The sequence below is a fragment of the Vicia villosa genome, unplaced genomic scaffold, assembly GCF_029867415.1.
Source record: "Vicia villosa cultivar HV-30 ecotype Madison, WI unplaced genomic scaffold, Vvil1.0 ctg.000060F_1_1, whole genome shotgun sequence".
Classification (NCBI taxonomy): Eukaryota; Viridiplantae; Streptophyta; class Magnoliopsida; order Fabales; family Fabaceae; genus Vicia; species Vicia villosa.
The window spans coordinates 411,069-428,271 of NW_026704990.1; the positions used below are offsets into that span (position 1 = coordinate 411,069).

Consider the following 17,203-nt stretch of genomic DNA (forward strand, 5'->3'; position numbering starts at 1 on the left):
CTCAAAAGTTTTTTGTCTACATGATATATTTAGTAAAGGAACACATCCTTTGGTACTTGATCTGTCTGTACCTCATAACACATATGCCAACCAAGCAAGCAGCTACCACATCACATGCACTCTGAAAAATTGCCTGACTAAGTTTTACTTTATATATTCATTGGTTAATGAGTTTACACAACTTTGTGGATGAAAATAATACACACAATATCCTTGTAATTCAAAGCTTTAATAATATCAACTACTACTATCAAATATCAGTATGAAAAGGATGGCCAGGTTGTGACAATTTTTGTTTCACTAGAAAATTTAAGTTAGGTAATTAATACAGCAACATCATCCTATTAATAATAAGAGTCAGGCTAACATGTGCTTTTAAAACGGGATACTATTAAAAAAATAACTGTAATAAAATTATATTGAAAATTTTAAAAAATTAAATACATGCATTTTAAAAAAATATTTTTATAAATAATATATTAATTTGTGTCTTTGAAACACACGTTAGGTTTTATCTAATAATAATATTATACTACCTCAATTCATAAAATATAAAACTATTGAATTTTTTTTTTAATTTTGCTGTCATTTTTATAAAATATTTTGTTATATTAATTATTTTTTACTAATGGTAATTTTATCGATAAATTTATAAACAATTAACCAATAATAATTCATTATTAACAAAAAGACAATCCTAATCTAACCAAGTAAATGTCGTTCTCAATAAGACAATCATACCAATTCTTTTAATGATATGATTTTTTTTGGATGCATTTTAATGATATGATTGGTATGCGAAAAAGACATATACTCAATAAAGATAGAGAAATTAAATTAAGATGGACCTCACCAATTTGTTGTTGTTGTTTTCCTTTGTTACCCTTCTGTCTCTACTTGATAGTGTTTCTTCACATCATTGAATATTTTAGTATCAACTTCATCAAATAATTTGTAATTTTTTTAAGCTGGTGTCTTCATGAAGAGGACACTAAAAAATTGGTATAAAAAGAAGAGTGGAGTATAAAAGGAGCGGACCAAATCAAGCTAAAAAAAACTAAAAGTTTATGAAAAAAGAAATCCAAGCCTATTTTTGACCAGATCCTTTATAATTATAATTGAGGGTGAATTTCACCAAGTAAATTTATCTAAAGTTAATTCTATATTAGTTAGTTAGAGCATCTGCACAATGGTTACCCTCTATATAAATATGAGAGATCAAAAAATTTCAAGGTTCCGAGTTTGACGAGGCAATTGTTCCATCGGTTTCTAAGCTTAGCAGGAATGATGTTAATTGAATTGACAACAACAATGTCCGACATTGAATCACACTCAATCCATAGATAATTCCAGTTGGTGTTGATGGAGACACCCATGTTTGCTGCAAAACACCCCTTGCACTCACCAAAGTTGTTCCTAGGACCTCCACAGGCAGAAGGACACGGGCTACCCAAGGCTGAGCCATCAGTATTGCATTTTGTCCATCCGGTGATGAGAGGTTTCCAGATAACCTCTAAGATTGTGGGAGAATTAGATCGGTGAACGGTAACCTTAAAAGCTTTAAGAATTTCAAAATCTTGAATGGAGGACCCCATGACTTCTTTGGTAAGATTGCCTGAAAGTTGCACCTTTGCAGCAATGGTGGAGATGGCATTTTGGTAATTTTGATTAATGTTCTTGAATATTGCATTGTTCCCAAAGAGCCAAATGTAGTTGTAGATCATGACAATAGTAGTAGATATAACAATCTTGCATTGAGGGCTCCAACCTTTGTTACAAATTTCAAAAATGGAGCTGACAATAGTAAGATATCAATGGTGTGCTTTATTAGATTTTGGAATCATGTCCAGATTCTTCTAGAGAAACGCAATGAAGGAAGATATGCTCACTGGATTTTGCTTGGTTGAGACAGAGGCTAACATGGAAGATAGGCTGGAGCCTCTTTTTTGAAGACTCGTGTCAGTTGGCATTTTTTGTTGGAACAATCTGCAAACCATAAAGGAGTCGGAAGGCGGAATAGTAGTGTTCCAAACAATCTTAGCACATGCTTTAGAGAAAGTTTTAGGGGCACAAAAGGCATAAGCATCCTAGAGAGAGAGAGAGGGGGAGAGAGAAAGAGAGAGGGGGGAGAGAGAGAATACATGTACTAGTGTGATTCCAGATAAGCTGATCCTTAACAGACTCCAAGGGAATATCAAAATTCTTTATGTGACTTAACAAGTTAGGATAAAGCTATTAAATACACATAAGGAGGCACCATTGGGAGTTGACAATGAAATCACTAACTGTTTCCTTGAAATTATGATGCACATGATCATAAATGTTAAGCATGTTAACAAGAGGAACGCCACTCCAATCATAAATCCATAAGTTAATAGATTTCCCATTACTAATGAGCCAGGAAGAGTTATCATTAATGACAGAAAATTTGTCTTTAATACCACACCATATGGAGGAGAGAATATGATTCTTGATGAATCTATTGCCTCTAATCACTTTGGTTTTAAGAAATTGTGCCCATTGTGAATCGGAGTGAAGCATATCCCAGAGCGACTTCATACCCAATGCTGCATTAACTTTAGAAATAGACCTTAAACCAAGGCCCCCTTCAAAAATGGGGGTACAAATTTTATTCCAAGCCACAATTACTAACTTCTTGTTGTTGAGATCCCCACTCCATAGGATGTTTCTCAAACACTTGCCTAGCTCTTTGATTAAACTCAAAGGCCATGTGTATATTGTTATAGAATAAATGAGCATTCCATGCATAACACTCTTAATAAGTTGCAGCCTACCAACAAAAGTCAACAATGAAGCTTTCCAAGCTGCTAACTTAGTTTTGCTTTTGTCCACAACAGGTTTAAGGTGAATGGTCTTAGGTCTTCCTTTAAAAATAGGGACTCCCAAGTACATGAAGGGTAGATAACCAACAACAAAACCAATAGAAAGAGCAATCCTATTCATTTTGACCTGGGATAAAGAACCATCAAAGATTGTTGATTTTTCAAGGTTTATAATTTGGCCAGATATTTAAGCATACCTATCAAAGAATTTGATAAGGGCTTGGATGCTAGAAGAGATGACCTTGCAAAAAAGTATGACATCATCATCATACATAATGTGAGAGGATACAAATGAATTTCTATTACCTTTGATAAGCTTGAGATTCTTAGTGTTCGCTAGCTTAGTAATGCCTCTACTGAGCACCTCCTCTGCAAGGCAAAAAAGCAGAGGAGACAGAGGGTCACCTTGTCTGACTCCTCTAAAGCAGGAAAAGAAACCTTCTTGTCTCCTAATGATGGAGATAGAGAGTTTGGCATAATGAAAAATAGATTTGATCCAATCACAGAAGGTGTTGCAGAAGTCAAAAGTCTTCAGAACCTTAATTAAAAATCTCTAATCAACAGTGTCAAAAGCTTTTGCAATGTCAATCTTAAGTGCAAGATTTCCACCAAAAGACTTATTGTGCGACAAATTTATAGCTTCGGAGGTGAGACAAACACAGTCCCTAAAGTGTCTTCCCTTTATAAAACATTTTTGCTCTTTGGAAACTGTATTTGGCATGATAAGAGCTAGCATGTCGGCAAGAATCTTGGAGAGGATCTTGAACTTGAAGTTAGTCATGGCAATGGGCCTGAAGTTATTAATTGTATTTGCATTAGGTGTCTTGGGAATCAAGATAACTGTGTTGGCATTCTTGTCGGGCATGATAATGCTGATAGTGAAAAACTCAAGGACTGCATTAAATACATCCTCCTTAATAATTTCCCAATAGGTCTGGAAGAAGAATGCACCAAATCCACCAGGGCCAGGTGTTCCATATTTATTCAAGGAGAAAACAACATTTTCGGTTTCAATTCTAGAAGGTAGTAAGGTAAGGAGATTGTTGGTGCTCTCATGAATAAAAGGATGGATGGCCTCCTCAATAAGGCTATTGTCATAAACTGCATTATTGTTGCCAAAAATATTGGTGAAGTGAGAGACTACATGATCAACAATCATAGTTGGCTCAGTTGTGATTAAATTTTCAATCTTCATAGAGGTGATCTTCCTAAAGCTTTGCTTAATTCAAGCATTCTTATGGAAGAAGGTCGTGTTTCTGTCATCACAATGCCACTTGATCCTAGACTTTTCATGCCAAAAGGCCTCCTACTTTCTAAGGATCTTTTCCAACTCAAATTTAACACAGCTCTCATCAAGAATCAGGCCTTCATTGTAACTAGTATCATTGATCTTAAGTTGGATGTCATCCAACTTTTTAGTTGCTTTGGCTACTTCAAGATGGATATTTTCAAAAATGTTTTTGTTCCAAATTTTGAGCTCACCTTTGAGTAATTTAAGCTTTTGGCTTAATACAAACATAGGGAAACCCAAATTTTAGTTTTTCCAGACAATTTTAATAAGATTGGAATAATCACTTGTGTTGTGACTGCATTTTAAAAAATCTAAAGTTAGAAGCATACCTGCATGTGGATGTTTGTGATTCAAACAAAATGGGAAAGTGATATGATCTATGTCAAGTTAGGGTGGATCAAGAGATAGAGGAGAAGTTAGCAAGCCAGTCCTTGCTACAAATCACTCTATCTAATCTTTTTTCAGTGAGATGGACACCACTTTTTCCATTAGCCCACATTTAGGCTATGTTTGGATTGATGGACTAGAACGGAGCGGAGCGGAGTGGAACATGATGGAATGGAGTGGAGCGGAGCGGAATGGTATTGAGATTCCATTCCATTGTTTGTGTATATTTTATAATTTGACGGAGCGGAATAGAATATTTTAGTTCATTCCATTGCATACACCCCAAATTGGGTGGAATGAAAATTGAAGGATATGATGGAATAGGATGGAATGAATTCCATCATATTCCATTCCACTCCATCCATTATTTATAAATCCAAACAATGGAATCTGATTAAATACCATTCCACTCCATTCCATTCCATCACATTCCATCAATCCAAACATACCCTTAGTTGCATCCAATTGTTGGCAAATGTATCTAGTTGTTTGTGTCTGTCCACATTGCAAATTCAAGCATGGGAATTCTGGCAGGGGATGAGCTCATATGTGCTCATAGAAGCCTAAGATGTTGTTGAAGTCCCCAATCCAAGACCAAGGATGATTTGTGTTTCTCTGCGCATTAGACAAGGAATGCCAGAGCTCTCTTCTTTTGATGTAATCAGTTAAGGCATAAACCACTAATATGGAAAATATTTTCTTATTGTTAGTGCGAGTAAATGAGACTTGCTGATCATCAGAATGGAAACTGTAGGGTTAAGGCTAGTGGAGCAAATGCACCACAAGTTAGGGGTCAAAGTCAGTTTATTATTCACATCAAAAATTTTAAAGTTAAGCCTATTGAACCAAATCCTAAGGAAAGCATCAATACTCATTTAAGGCTCGACCACAAAACAAACATGAGGCTTGTATGCAATGAGGAGTCTTTTGGAGTAAAAATATCCCTTCTCATTATTTAATTATAACAAATTTTATATCATATATAATAGACCGTCTTTCACGCTCACAGATTGATCCTTCATACATCATGTCTTGTCTATCAATTATTGTAGAAGACACAATTATTATAAAAAATAGGGTTAAATAAGTTTTTTATCTCTATAAATATATCAAATTTCGTTTTTAGTTCTTCTAAAAATTTTCTTCAAACAATGGTCCTCATAAATTTTTTTCATCCACAATTTCGGTCACTGCAGTCAGCTCTAGTTAACGGCATATGACGTGGTACGCCACGTAGAAAACAACTTGAATTTTTTTTAAGAAATGCATTAGATTGCGGGGGTTACAAACCTCGTGTAAACAAACCCAGAAAATTTTATTCCAACACGAAAAAGTTCTAAGAGGCTTCTCATCAAACACCTTAGCTGCACCATTCAAAATTGCAACATTGTTCCCAATCAGAGTTGTTTCACCAACAATATTATTCTCAATCATTGGATTGCATGCTATTAGATTAAAGACTAACTATTATACCAGTATTTTACTAGTTGAATTGTGGGGCATGTCTTTTATAGGGAGATGAATTGTGGTTACAAACCTACTAGTTGAATTGTGGGGCATGTCTTTTATAGGGAGATGAATTGTGGTTACAAACCTCCTGTAAACAAAGCCAGAAAATTTTATTCCAACACGAAAAAGTTCTAAGAGGCTTCTCATCAAACACCTTAGTTGCACCATTCAAAATTGCAACATTGTTCTCAATCAGAGCTGTGTCACCAACAATATTATTCTCAATCATTGGATTGCATGCTATTAGATTAAAGACTAACTATTATACCAGAATTTTACTAGTTGAATTGTGGGGGCATGTCTTTTATAGGGAGCTGAAACTCAATGTTATCTTGCATTGCACCCACAAGTCAATGTTATTTAGCTAAAGATTCAGAGCTAGCACAAAAACTGCGGGAATTAAGTGTAAGCAACATGTAGTTTTCTTTACAAGTATAAATGAGTAAACATAGTGCCACAAATCATACTAGTACACAGAAATACGAATAAACACAATGTCACAACAAACACATATATAATTAAATTACACTTAGAACTTGTCTTATTGGAATAAAAATTTCTGGATTTATTTAGAGGTGGTTTGTAACCCTAGCAATCAAAGGTATTTTTCCGATTTTCTCCATGCTGTCTTCCACGTGATGTACACGTCCACTTTCATTAATAAGAGTTGATAGTAGAGACTAAAATTGTGAGTGTAAAAATTTATAAAGACCATTATTTAAAAGCAAATTTTAGAAGGACTAAGAGCGAAATTTAATATATTTACATGGACCAAAAATTTATTTAACATTAAAAAATATATAATTATTATTTTTAATTTAAGGTAAAATATGGTAGCTGAAATATAAAATCTTTTGACAAATACTTTTTTGTCTTATTATTAAATTTATTGATTGTTGAGATTTCATTTGTCCCTTTATTAAAAAAATACTATATTAAAAAGACTTTAAGTACTCATTTGTCCCTTGAAACTTAAAGACTTTAAATAAAGTTATAAAAGAAGAAAAAAAACATCTCTAGGCTTCACATGCATATTTTGTTTGGGGCTTCTTTTCCAATTCTGATGTAGCAGAAAACTATTAATGCAGTAGGGCAATTTCTTCCAATTTTTAATGCTAATGTTAATAAATAGTAGTTTCTAGTTCTTTAAAAAGAAAGAAAATTATAAAAACGACGTAAATTTTTTTTTTTTTGACAAGAACAAACTTAACATCCTTCATTCATCAAACAAGAAACAATACAAGGAGGTATCATATTAAGAGAACTACGCTTAGACCAAGAATTGACCGCCTTATCTAACTTATGGGCAACCGAATTCGCTTGGCGCTTAATGAACTTTACCTCAAAGTTCGGAAATAAACATAAATTATTCTGGATAGACTTAATTATAAAACTAAACTCGGAAGAACCAACATGTTTAGATTGAATAGAATTGACCACAAATTGACAATCACTTTCAAAGGTAACATGACATAAGTGGAGAGAGATAGCATTCTGGATAGCTTCCTTCAAAGCGATGGCTTCGGCTTCAAAGACCGAAAAAAGACCCACATCCCAAGCTACACCGGCTCTGATAAATCTCCCCAAGTGATCCCGAAAACACCACCCTCTATTAGTAGTACCAGCAACATTATTAAAACCTGCATCAACATTACACTTCACCTTATCGATCAAAGGAGGAATCCAAGCTACTGAATTATTACTGGTTGCGGACACATTAAGATCCTTTCTAGCTAAAAACCAATCATACCAGTTGTGATAAGCTTGTAAACCAATTCTTATAGCATCTTCTCGATCATCTTGCCAAACCACATTATTTCTGCTTTTCCAAAGGGACTCAAGCAACACAGCAAATCTACCAACATCCCTACGATCCTCTCAACTACACACATCAAAAGGTAAAACAACTTCTTCTTTTTTGGAGTATTAACCATAACCTTCTCAAATTTTTGAAAACTCAGTGTAGGTTAATCACAGTTTAATTATACAAAAATAAATAAATAAATTTTATTTAATTATGATTTAACTTAATAAATATTTTATAATGCCTTATTTATCTATGATTTAGTCTTAAGAAACTTAAAATCATGTGCGTTAGACTGCTTTGTACGCTATAAAAAATAAAAAACGATCTTACAACCATAAAAAGTTGCGAAAGTTTTCTTTTCACTCACCCCTACTTTCTTATTCATTTCTTTCTATTGTCTTATGGATGTAAAAATTGGGACAATATGTTTGACTTCTATTTATATATAAACTTAATAATATTAAAATAATATAAATTAATACCACAAAAAATTGTTTTAATGTAAAGAGATTTTCAATTTATAACCATGCTTTTGTTTGTAGAGAGTGTGGGAGAAACATATTAACAAACATGTAGATCAAATTATTATTTTCGAAATATTTGTCTAAGAACTCGTTTACCATTCGAGATCAAGTCCGTGATTATTTTTATCAACAAACATTAACCATGGTGTGATTAATTATTTACCAGGATGACACGTTTTACTAAATATCATTAATATCATGTTTCTACAATTTATCAAATAATGTAGTTAAATTTATAGAAGTCAAATCTTTAAATTTAAATTCGAATAAATTTTATGTTGTCAATTGCGATTTAAGCATCTAAGAATTTTCTTACTTAAATATTAATTTTGAAAAGATTTATTCAAAAATCTTAAGTGATTAAAAATATAAATAATTGATTTTTTCTAAATATTTTCTTCAGACTTCATTATAAACGGTCCATACTCGTGAGTCAATATGTTCATCCTAATCAATTTTATTTCGGTTGTACCTTCATGAGTAATTTGAAAGGTGTCTCATATTTTTTTACTGAGTTCGCCCCATAATTGATTACATAAGTCTCATAATTGATTAGAGGGAGATTTTTTTGTTGTATAATCGATTAACTGAGCATTATAATTTATTAAGCTTCGATTTTCAATGGTTTGGCTTAATCCAAGAAGTTTTTTTTTGAAATGCACTTCCGTAGTTTCCTCAAATACAGAAAACGCAAAAATGACAGAAAACGCGTGGAAAACGAAAAATAATACAAAATGCATGACTCAATAAAATGAATAAATTACCTAGAAATTAGGTGTAACTAATAACTACTTATATAATAATGTTTCTTACCCAACATAATGTACCTATTTCGTAATGCAAGAAGAGAAAATAAAAAATATATGGATTGAAAATTTTACCAAGTGAGTAGTTGAAGTAGAAACATTTGTTTTGAATTGATGTTGAGAAGTAATTGATAAACTACTTGAATTAAAGGGAGTAGGAGAAACACTTGGATTGATAAAGCACTTGGGGGTATTAGAGAAACCTGAGAAATGATAAAAAAAGTGAATGAGGAAGATGGAAGATCCGAGGAAGAAGGAAGGTTTGACGTGTATTTCACTCATATCCAAGTTGGAAGTATATTTTTGTAAGTTATACGGAGATGTACTTCCGTAATAATTTTAATAAAATGAGAGTGTGTCTCACTTACGAATTGATAAAGTGTGGAATGGGGAATACATCTGAAAATGCATCTTCAAATTCTAAAAATATTTTTAGTTTTTCACAAGAATACGTAGGATACGAAAAATAATGCTTTAAAGTAAAAATTAGCTTAATAAAAAAATAGAGACTCAAATAAAACTAACTAGTTTTAACAATGATGGATATATAGTATATACATAGTTTTATGAAGGAAACACCTAGAAAAAAGAGGTTCGAAAAGATTTCAAAATAAGAAAATAAAAAAGTCTATTAGCATGTTGTAGGGTGGATCAAAAACTTCCCATTATAGTAAATTTTCTCTTCTAGATTCTTTTTTGTTGCTTGACCTTCTTTAGCTCACCAAAAAATGTTATCATATCATAGCTATTTAATTCATCAACTTTTATTTTTCCAATTTTATATTTCAAATTACAAAGAGAGAGAGACAGATAACCACATTTATGTATGACATAAATCCCCCCACCATGTATCAAATTATTACTGGTCCTTAAAGTCCAACCTTGCATAAATAGCCTTCTCTACAACAAAAATGAATCATTGAACTTGTTCCAAGCAATGGCACACTTTTTGAGCTCACAAGGTACACATACTTTTTTTGATATAATGCAACAATGAAAGAGTTCTTGCTCATCTAACTATACTTTTCTTTCTTAGCAAAAGCTGTTAAATCAATATATAGATTATGAATATTTCTGATGTTGAAACAGGTGTACTTTCATGGATTTGTGAAGGAGAAACCAACTTGTTATCTTTCTGTTTTCAAAGAAGCATAATTGATGGAATGAACATCATCTTCTTCTGTGTTTTCTATCTCTTTATGCTCATAAGTTTAATTAGAAAGTATCATTCAAACTCAAACCATCATGAAAACAATCAAAAGGATCGCATTATGGTGGTTGCATCAATCTGTTGTTTTCTTACTTGCATCATGTATTTAGGCACTGTTTTGTATGATTTCATCGATCGAGACGGAGAAGTTGATCATTTGAGTTGGATTATTAGAGGACTAACTTGGACCTCTTTTGCTGTTTCACTTCTCACTCAGAATAGTAAATGGATCTTGTGTCTAACTTCTGTTTGGTGGATTTGTTTGTGTGTGTTACTTTCTATTCTCAACATTGAAGCTCTTATGATAAATCATACTATTCCTCTCTTTGATTTGATTCCATGGCTTGTAAGTTTCCTTCTTCTCCATTGTGCTTTCAGAAACTATAGTTACTTCAATTCAGCGCGTTATCGAAAGAAAACCATGCTTGAAGAATCTTTGTTATGTGAATCTGAAAAGGAAAGTATAATTCAACCACAAACTGGACTAAACCAAGCCAATTTCTTAAACAGGTTCACATTTTCTTGGCTTAATCCTTTACTGTCTTTAGGTTATGAAAAGCTATTAGTCCTTCAAGACATTCCTTCTTTGCCTAATGAAGATAAAGCTAACAGTTGTTACCAAAAATTTGTTAGCACAAGAGATTCTTTGTTGAGAAGAAGTGGTTCAAGCTCAAACATTTCAAAGAATTTGCTTATTTTGACAATGTCAAGAGCTTTTTTGAAAGAGAATATTTATATAGCAATATATGCATTAGTTAGGACTATTTCTGCAGCTGTTGGTCCATTGTTGGTTTATGCTTTTGTAAGCCACGCGAGCCGTGAACTCAGTGAAGACGAGTACTTTTACGAAGGTCTTACTTTATTAGCGTGCCTTGTGTTTGTTAAATTTCTTGAGACAGTTTCTGAAAGACAATGGTACTTTGAATCGAGAAGGTCGGGAATGAGAATGAGATCAGCATTAGTGGTTGCAGTGTATGAGAAGCTATTGAATCTTTCGAGTTTCGGAAGGAAAAGACACTCAAATGGGGAGATTGTGAATTACATAGCAGTTGATGCATACAGAATGGGAGAGTTTTTGTATTGGTTTCATTCAGGATGGTGCTTTGTGTTGCAAATTTTGTTATCTGTTTGTGTACTTTTTTGGGTTGTTGGTCTTAGTGCAATTCCTGGTTTGATTCTTCTTATCATATTTGGAGTATTTTTCAATGTTCCATATGCAAAGAAGATAAAAAATTGTAAGTCAGAAGTCCTTAAATCACAGGATGAAAGACTAAGGTTAACTTCTGAGATTCTTAACAACATCAAAATTATTAAATTACAAGCTTGGGAGGATAAGTTTATGAACATGATAGAGTCGATTCGCGATACCGAGTTCAAATGGTTGGCTCAGACACAGTTCACAAAGGCTTTCGGAGCTATTCTATATGTCTCTCCATCAATTATTGGCGCAGTGGTTTTAATAGCATGCTACCTCTTTAATACTGCGCCATTAAATGCTGCGACTATCTTCACTGTTCTTGCTACTCTGAAAAGTGTGGCAGAGCCAGTGAGGTTTATACCTGAGGCTGTTTCTGTCATTATCCAAGTTAAAGTGTCTTTTGATAGGCTCAACAGTTTTCTCCTTGATAATCAGACAAAAATTGGCTACCAAAAGAAGAACATTTATGTTTCAAAAACTGGTAACTGTATTGAAATACAGGAAAGTGATTTCAGTTGGGATGAGGATTCAGTGAAACCTACTTTGAGAGAAATCAATTTAGTCATCAAACATGGCGAAAAAGTAGCAGTTTGTGGACCAGTTGGAGCTGGCAAGTCTTCTTTGCTCCATGCTATCCTTGGAGAAATGCCTAAAATTTGTGGAACTGTGAGTTATGATCTTCAAGTTTTTTTTTTATATGAGTATTACGCATTTTATAGAGACCGATTCTTGTTATATAAATATAATTTGACTTTAATACCTCAAATAAGAGCAACATAAAAACTAAAATGAGTATTACGCACATATTATAGGGACCGATTTCAATATTTAAACTTTGTATTTGGCAATAATGTTGTTATCTTAATTGTAATGTGGTTGAAAGCAGGTTAAAATGCATGGAGAGGTAGCCTATGTTTCTCAAAATTCATGGATACAAAGTGGAACAATTCGTGATAACATACTCTTTGGAAAACCAATGGAAAGAAATAGATATGAGAGTGCAATAAAAGCATGTGCTCTGGACAAGGATATAGATGGTTTTAGCCATGGTGATCTTACAGAAATAGGGCAGAGAGGACTTAACTTGAGTGGAGGACAAAAGCAAAGGATTCAACTGGCTAGAGCAGTCTACAATGATGCTGATGTATATCTCCTTGATGACCCTTTTAGTGCTGTAGATGCACACACTGCTTCAATTCTATTCCATGTAAGAACATTCACAGCTTTGAAGAGTTTATGTTTATATGATAACAAGCACATTCTATTTAATTTTTACTTGCGAATTTGGATTTCAGGATTGTGTCATGAATGCTCTCAAAAAGAAGACAGTCATCCTAGTGACACATCAAGTAGAGTTTCTGTCAGAAGTCGATAAAATTCTGGTAACGTAGTGCTTTTTGTGAATATGTTTGTAGATATATAAAGAACAAATCAACTTTGTTGTCTGTCAAAAAACCACTATGTTAAAATATATAATATCCGCTAAGCATATAGCTTTGCGTTTTGTAGGTTATGGAGGGTGGAGTTATTACTCAAGCAGGAAGCCATGAGGAGTTGTTGACATCAGGAACAACTTTTGAACAACTTATGAATGCTCATAGAGACGCAATAGCTGTAATAGGTACTACAAATAGTCAAAACCAAGAAATGTTTCAAGAAACAGATGAAGTTGATGGTCCTGTTATGATAAACAACAATGAAGAAATATGTGAGACAAGTATTGGATGTCCGCAGCTTACTGAAGAAGAATACATAGAAATCGGAACTTCTGGATGGGAACTGTATCTGGATTATATTATAATCTCAAAGGGAATGTTTCTTCAGTTTTTAAGCTTAATAGCTCTGATAGGTTTTACTGTTTGTTCAACTGGTGCATCTTATTGGATTGCTGTATCAAGTGAAATTTCAAGCATCGATAAAGGATTGATGGTCGTTGTTTACACTGGAATGTCAATTTTAAGTGCTGTTTTTGCTTACTTGAGGTCTATATTGGTAGTTCATCTTGGACTAAAGGCTTCTAAAGCATTCTTCTCGGGTTTCACTTCTTCCATTTTCAATGCTCCTATGTCATTCTTCGATTCAACTCCTGTTGGAAGAATTTTAACTCGAGTAAGTTGTATTATATATATATATATATATATATATATATATATATATATATATATATATATATATATGTCTGTTACAATTTATACATATATGAGTTTCAAACACTAAAATTTCAATGTTTATGCTATGCAGGCGTCGTCAGATTTTGATACTTTGGATTTTGACGTGCCTTTTGCTGCAGTGTATGTAGCACAAAGCGCCGTTGTTGTTCTAACAGGAATTGCGATCATGACTTCTGTCACATGGCAAATTCTTATAGTTGCCATTATAACTGCAGTAACAGGATACTATATTAAGGTTAGTGCAATTTCTTGTCTAAGTGAAAAATCATTGAATTGTTGATCATGAAGGCTATTGAATGAGTTATATATGTTTATATTACTTATCAAATAACGATTTTTCAATATAGTCCCTACACAAACTAGTCCTTATATAATCATTGAATGGCGTTCTTAGTCACTCGGACTAAAAATATTGTCCCTGTTAAATTTATGTGACAGTAAGTAACAATTCATGTGTTCTTTCGTGTCATGAAGGAATACTATCAAGCGACTGCAAGGGAGCTAGTAAGAATTAACGGAACGACAAAAGCTCCCGTTGTGAGTTTTACAACTGAGACATCAGCAGGAGTGGTCACAGTAAGAGCTTTCAAGATGGTGGACAGATTCTTCAAAAACTTCTTACATATAGTTGACACAGATGCTGCACTGTTCTTGCATACCAATGCTGCCTTAGAGTGGTTACAGTATAGAGTTGACATACTTCAAAATGTGATCCTTTTTACAGCAGCTTGTCTATTTGTGTTTCTTCCAATGGGATCAATCGCTCCAGGTAACAATAAAATCAAGCTTTACTATTCTACATTTTGTACTAAGGTACAACTTATTGAAATGCTTATAACACAGAATAAGACTTCTGGTAGGTTTTATGGGATCTTTGCATTTTTTACTATACTTTTTTTTGTTGCATTCAGGTCTTGTGGGACTTTCGCTCTCTTATGCTTTGTCATTGACAAGATCTCAGATGTATTATAACACATGGTCTTGTAACATGTCAAATTTCATCATCTCTGTGGAAAGAATCAAGCAATTCATGCAGATACCACAAGAGCCTCCAAAAATAATGGAGTATAATAGACCACCATCTTCATGGCCTTCAAAGGGAAGGATAGAGTTTCATGATTTGATGGTAGACAATTTCCATAGCTTGTCACTTTATTATTCCTACAACTTTTGTAGAGTTTGATGAATCAATATACATTATTCTTTTTTCAGATTCGGTATCGTCCAAATGCTCCACTAGTACTAAATGGAATCACATGTACTTTCAAAGAAGGAACTAGAGTAGGAGTTGTGGGAAGAACTGGGAGTGGCAAAACAACACTTCTAAGCGCATTATTTCGTTTGGTGGAACCTACATATGGCGAAATACTAATAGATGGACTTAACATACGCTCAATCGGACTCAAGGATTTAAGAATGAAGTTAAGCATCATCCCTCAAGAACCAATTCTTTTCAGGGGTAGTGTCCGAACCAACTTGGATCCACTAGACCAATTCTCAGATGATGAAATATGGAAGGTTTTAGAAATGTGTCAACTCAAAGAGTTTTTATCAGGATTACCACATCTTTTGGACTCATCAGGTTATTGTGCTAAGACACAAACTACACATTATTCATTATACTAACAATCATGTGAAACATTTGATTAAGATTTTGTTTGATTCAACAGTGAGTAATGAAGGAGAAAATTGGAGCATGGGCCAAAGACAGCTGTTTTGCCTTGGAAGGGTCCTTCTGAAAAGGAATAGAATTCTAGTTTTGGATGAAGCTACAGCTTCTATTGATTCTACCACAGATGCCATTCTACAAAAAATAATCAGACAAGAATTTGCAGAGTGCACAGTTATAACTGTGGCTCACAGAGTTCCAACTGTCATAGACAGTGACATGGTCATGGTTCTATCTTATGGTAAGTTGCTTTTTCTTTTATGCATAGTAAAACTTGTTTGATCCATATATATATGATTGAGTTATATGATGTGATTGTAGGAAAACTGGTGGAATATGATGAACCTTCAAAACTGATGGAAGACAATTCTTCTTCATTCTCCAAGCTTGTGGCTGAATACTGGTCCAGCTGCATGGGGAACTCATAAAAATAATTAAAATATATCCAAAAATATGTTATGAAGGTTCATTTTCTTGAGATCAATAGTATGCTTCTCTACAAGAACCCTTAAAAAAATTATAAACTTTTCTATATCTATTTGTTTGTGTTTTATTGTATGTATATACTTTATTTATATATATTTTTATTGAATTTGCTTGTTTCAGGTTTATAATATATATATTATTTAAGTTCACCTAAATTTCAATTTTAGTATTGATGGTATATGTTTTTAAGTTTGAATTTCCAAAAAATTACTTTAAATTTTGATAGAAAAATATCACATTGAAATTGGTAGCTAGTTTTTGAATTGGTTTTAAGTTTTAACTATGATGTAAACTTATATTTATATTTTAAAAAGTTGAATTTTTAAGTAATAAATTGTCTGAAAAAACATTGGACTAAAATTAAGTATTAGTGATGGTGAATTTTTTTTCTATTCAGTTAGAAACTTTTAAGAGATAATGGTAGTATTGATAAATGCTCGAATGATAAGAAATAAATCATTTTTAAGTTAAAATTAATTTCATTCCCTCTTAGAGTAATGCGCTATAGCAAGATTGATATAGGTAAGTTCTACTTGAAAAGAGGTCACAATACCATGTTTTTTAAGAATGCACTTAAATAAGTGTCCAACAAATCACAAAATACTCTTCCACATATTGCAAGTCCAAGATTTCCTCGAGACATCCTGCCTATGTTACATTTAATTCAATGAGTTTGTGGAAATTTTTAATTTATTTGCTTAATGCAGGGTGTAAAGGGGTCGGCATCTGATATCATAATGTTTCAGGACATCTGATATCATAATGTCTCACGATTATGAATTTATGTATTGATGACTACATATGCCTTTTGAGTTAGGTAATTGTGTTGTGAATCAAAATTTTATGTCTTTAAATTTCCTGCCAAAGTTTATTGAATGTCATGGAATTTGAGTTGATTTCTTTTGTGTCAAGTTTTCAGATGATTAAGGCAATGATTGCAATAATAAAATTCTTGATTCGTGGACTCCAACCTTGATAAAGAATGTTGTATATGCTTACAAAGTTTGTATGATCAAGCCACATGCATAACAAGGATTCCAACTGCGTCCAAAATTTTAATGTGTGGCTACAATTCAAGAACAGGTGTTGAGGAGTTTCCAAGTCATAAGTGCAAAGGGAACATCTAGAAACCAATGTAACTCCCCTATTTCTAATATTTTCATATGTATGAATGATATTATGCATAAGTCTCCAAAATATTAGAGATTTTAGAGGAACGCCAAATGGTTTTGCCCCAACTAACTTCTACATGATTAATTCTACGTCATTCATATGCATATTTAAATGTGAGTGTTCTATTGC

The 17,203-nt window shown here is 33.1% G+C and overlaps 2 protein-coding genes across 2 annotated transcripts; one reads left to right on the forward strand and one right to left on the reverse strand.

Annotated features, from left to right (window-relative positions):
* Positions 1 to 3,396: 3,396 nt before the first annotated feature.
* Positions 3,397 to 4,002, reverse strand: LOC131623288 (uncharacterized). Its single transcript, XM_058894288.1, has one exon. The coding sequence runs from the start codon at positions 4,000 to 4,002 to the stop codon at positions 3,397 to 3,399; it is 606 nt and encodes a 201-aa protein (XP_058750271.1).
* A 5,972-nt stretch (positions 4,003 to 9,974) lies between these two features.
* On the forward strand, positions 9,975 to 16,013 carry LOC131623321 (ABC transporter C family member 8-like). Its single transcript, XM_058894327.1, has 11 exons — positions 9,975 to 10,129; positions 10,257 to 12,241; positions 12,462 to 12,782; positions 12,871 to 12,957; positions 13,085 to 13,684; positions 13,817 to 13,981; positions 14,221 to 14,515; positions 14,658 to 14,872; positions 14,959 to 15,328; positions 15,417 to 15,656; positions 15,737 to 16,013. Exons 1-11 carry the CDS (start codon positions 10,105 to 10,107, stop codon positions 15,841 to 15,843), a joined length of 4,410 nt encoding a protein of 1,469 aa, XP_058750310.1. The 5' UTR covers positions 9,975 to 10,104; the 3' UTR covers positions 15,844 to 16,013.
* Positions 16,014 to 17,203: the final 1,190 nt, after the last annotated feature.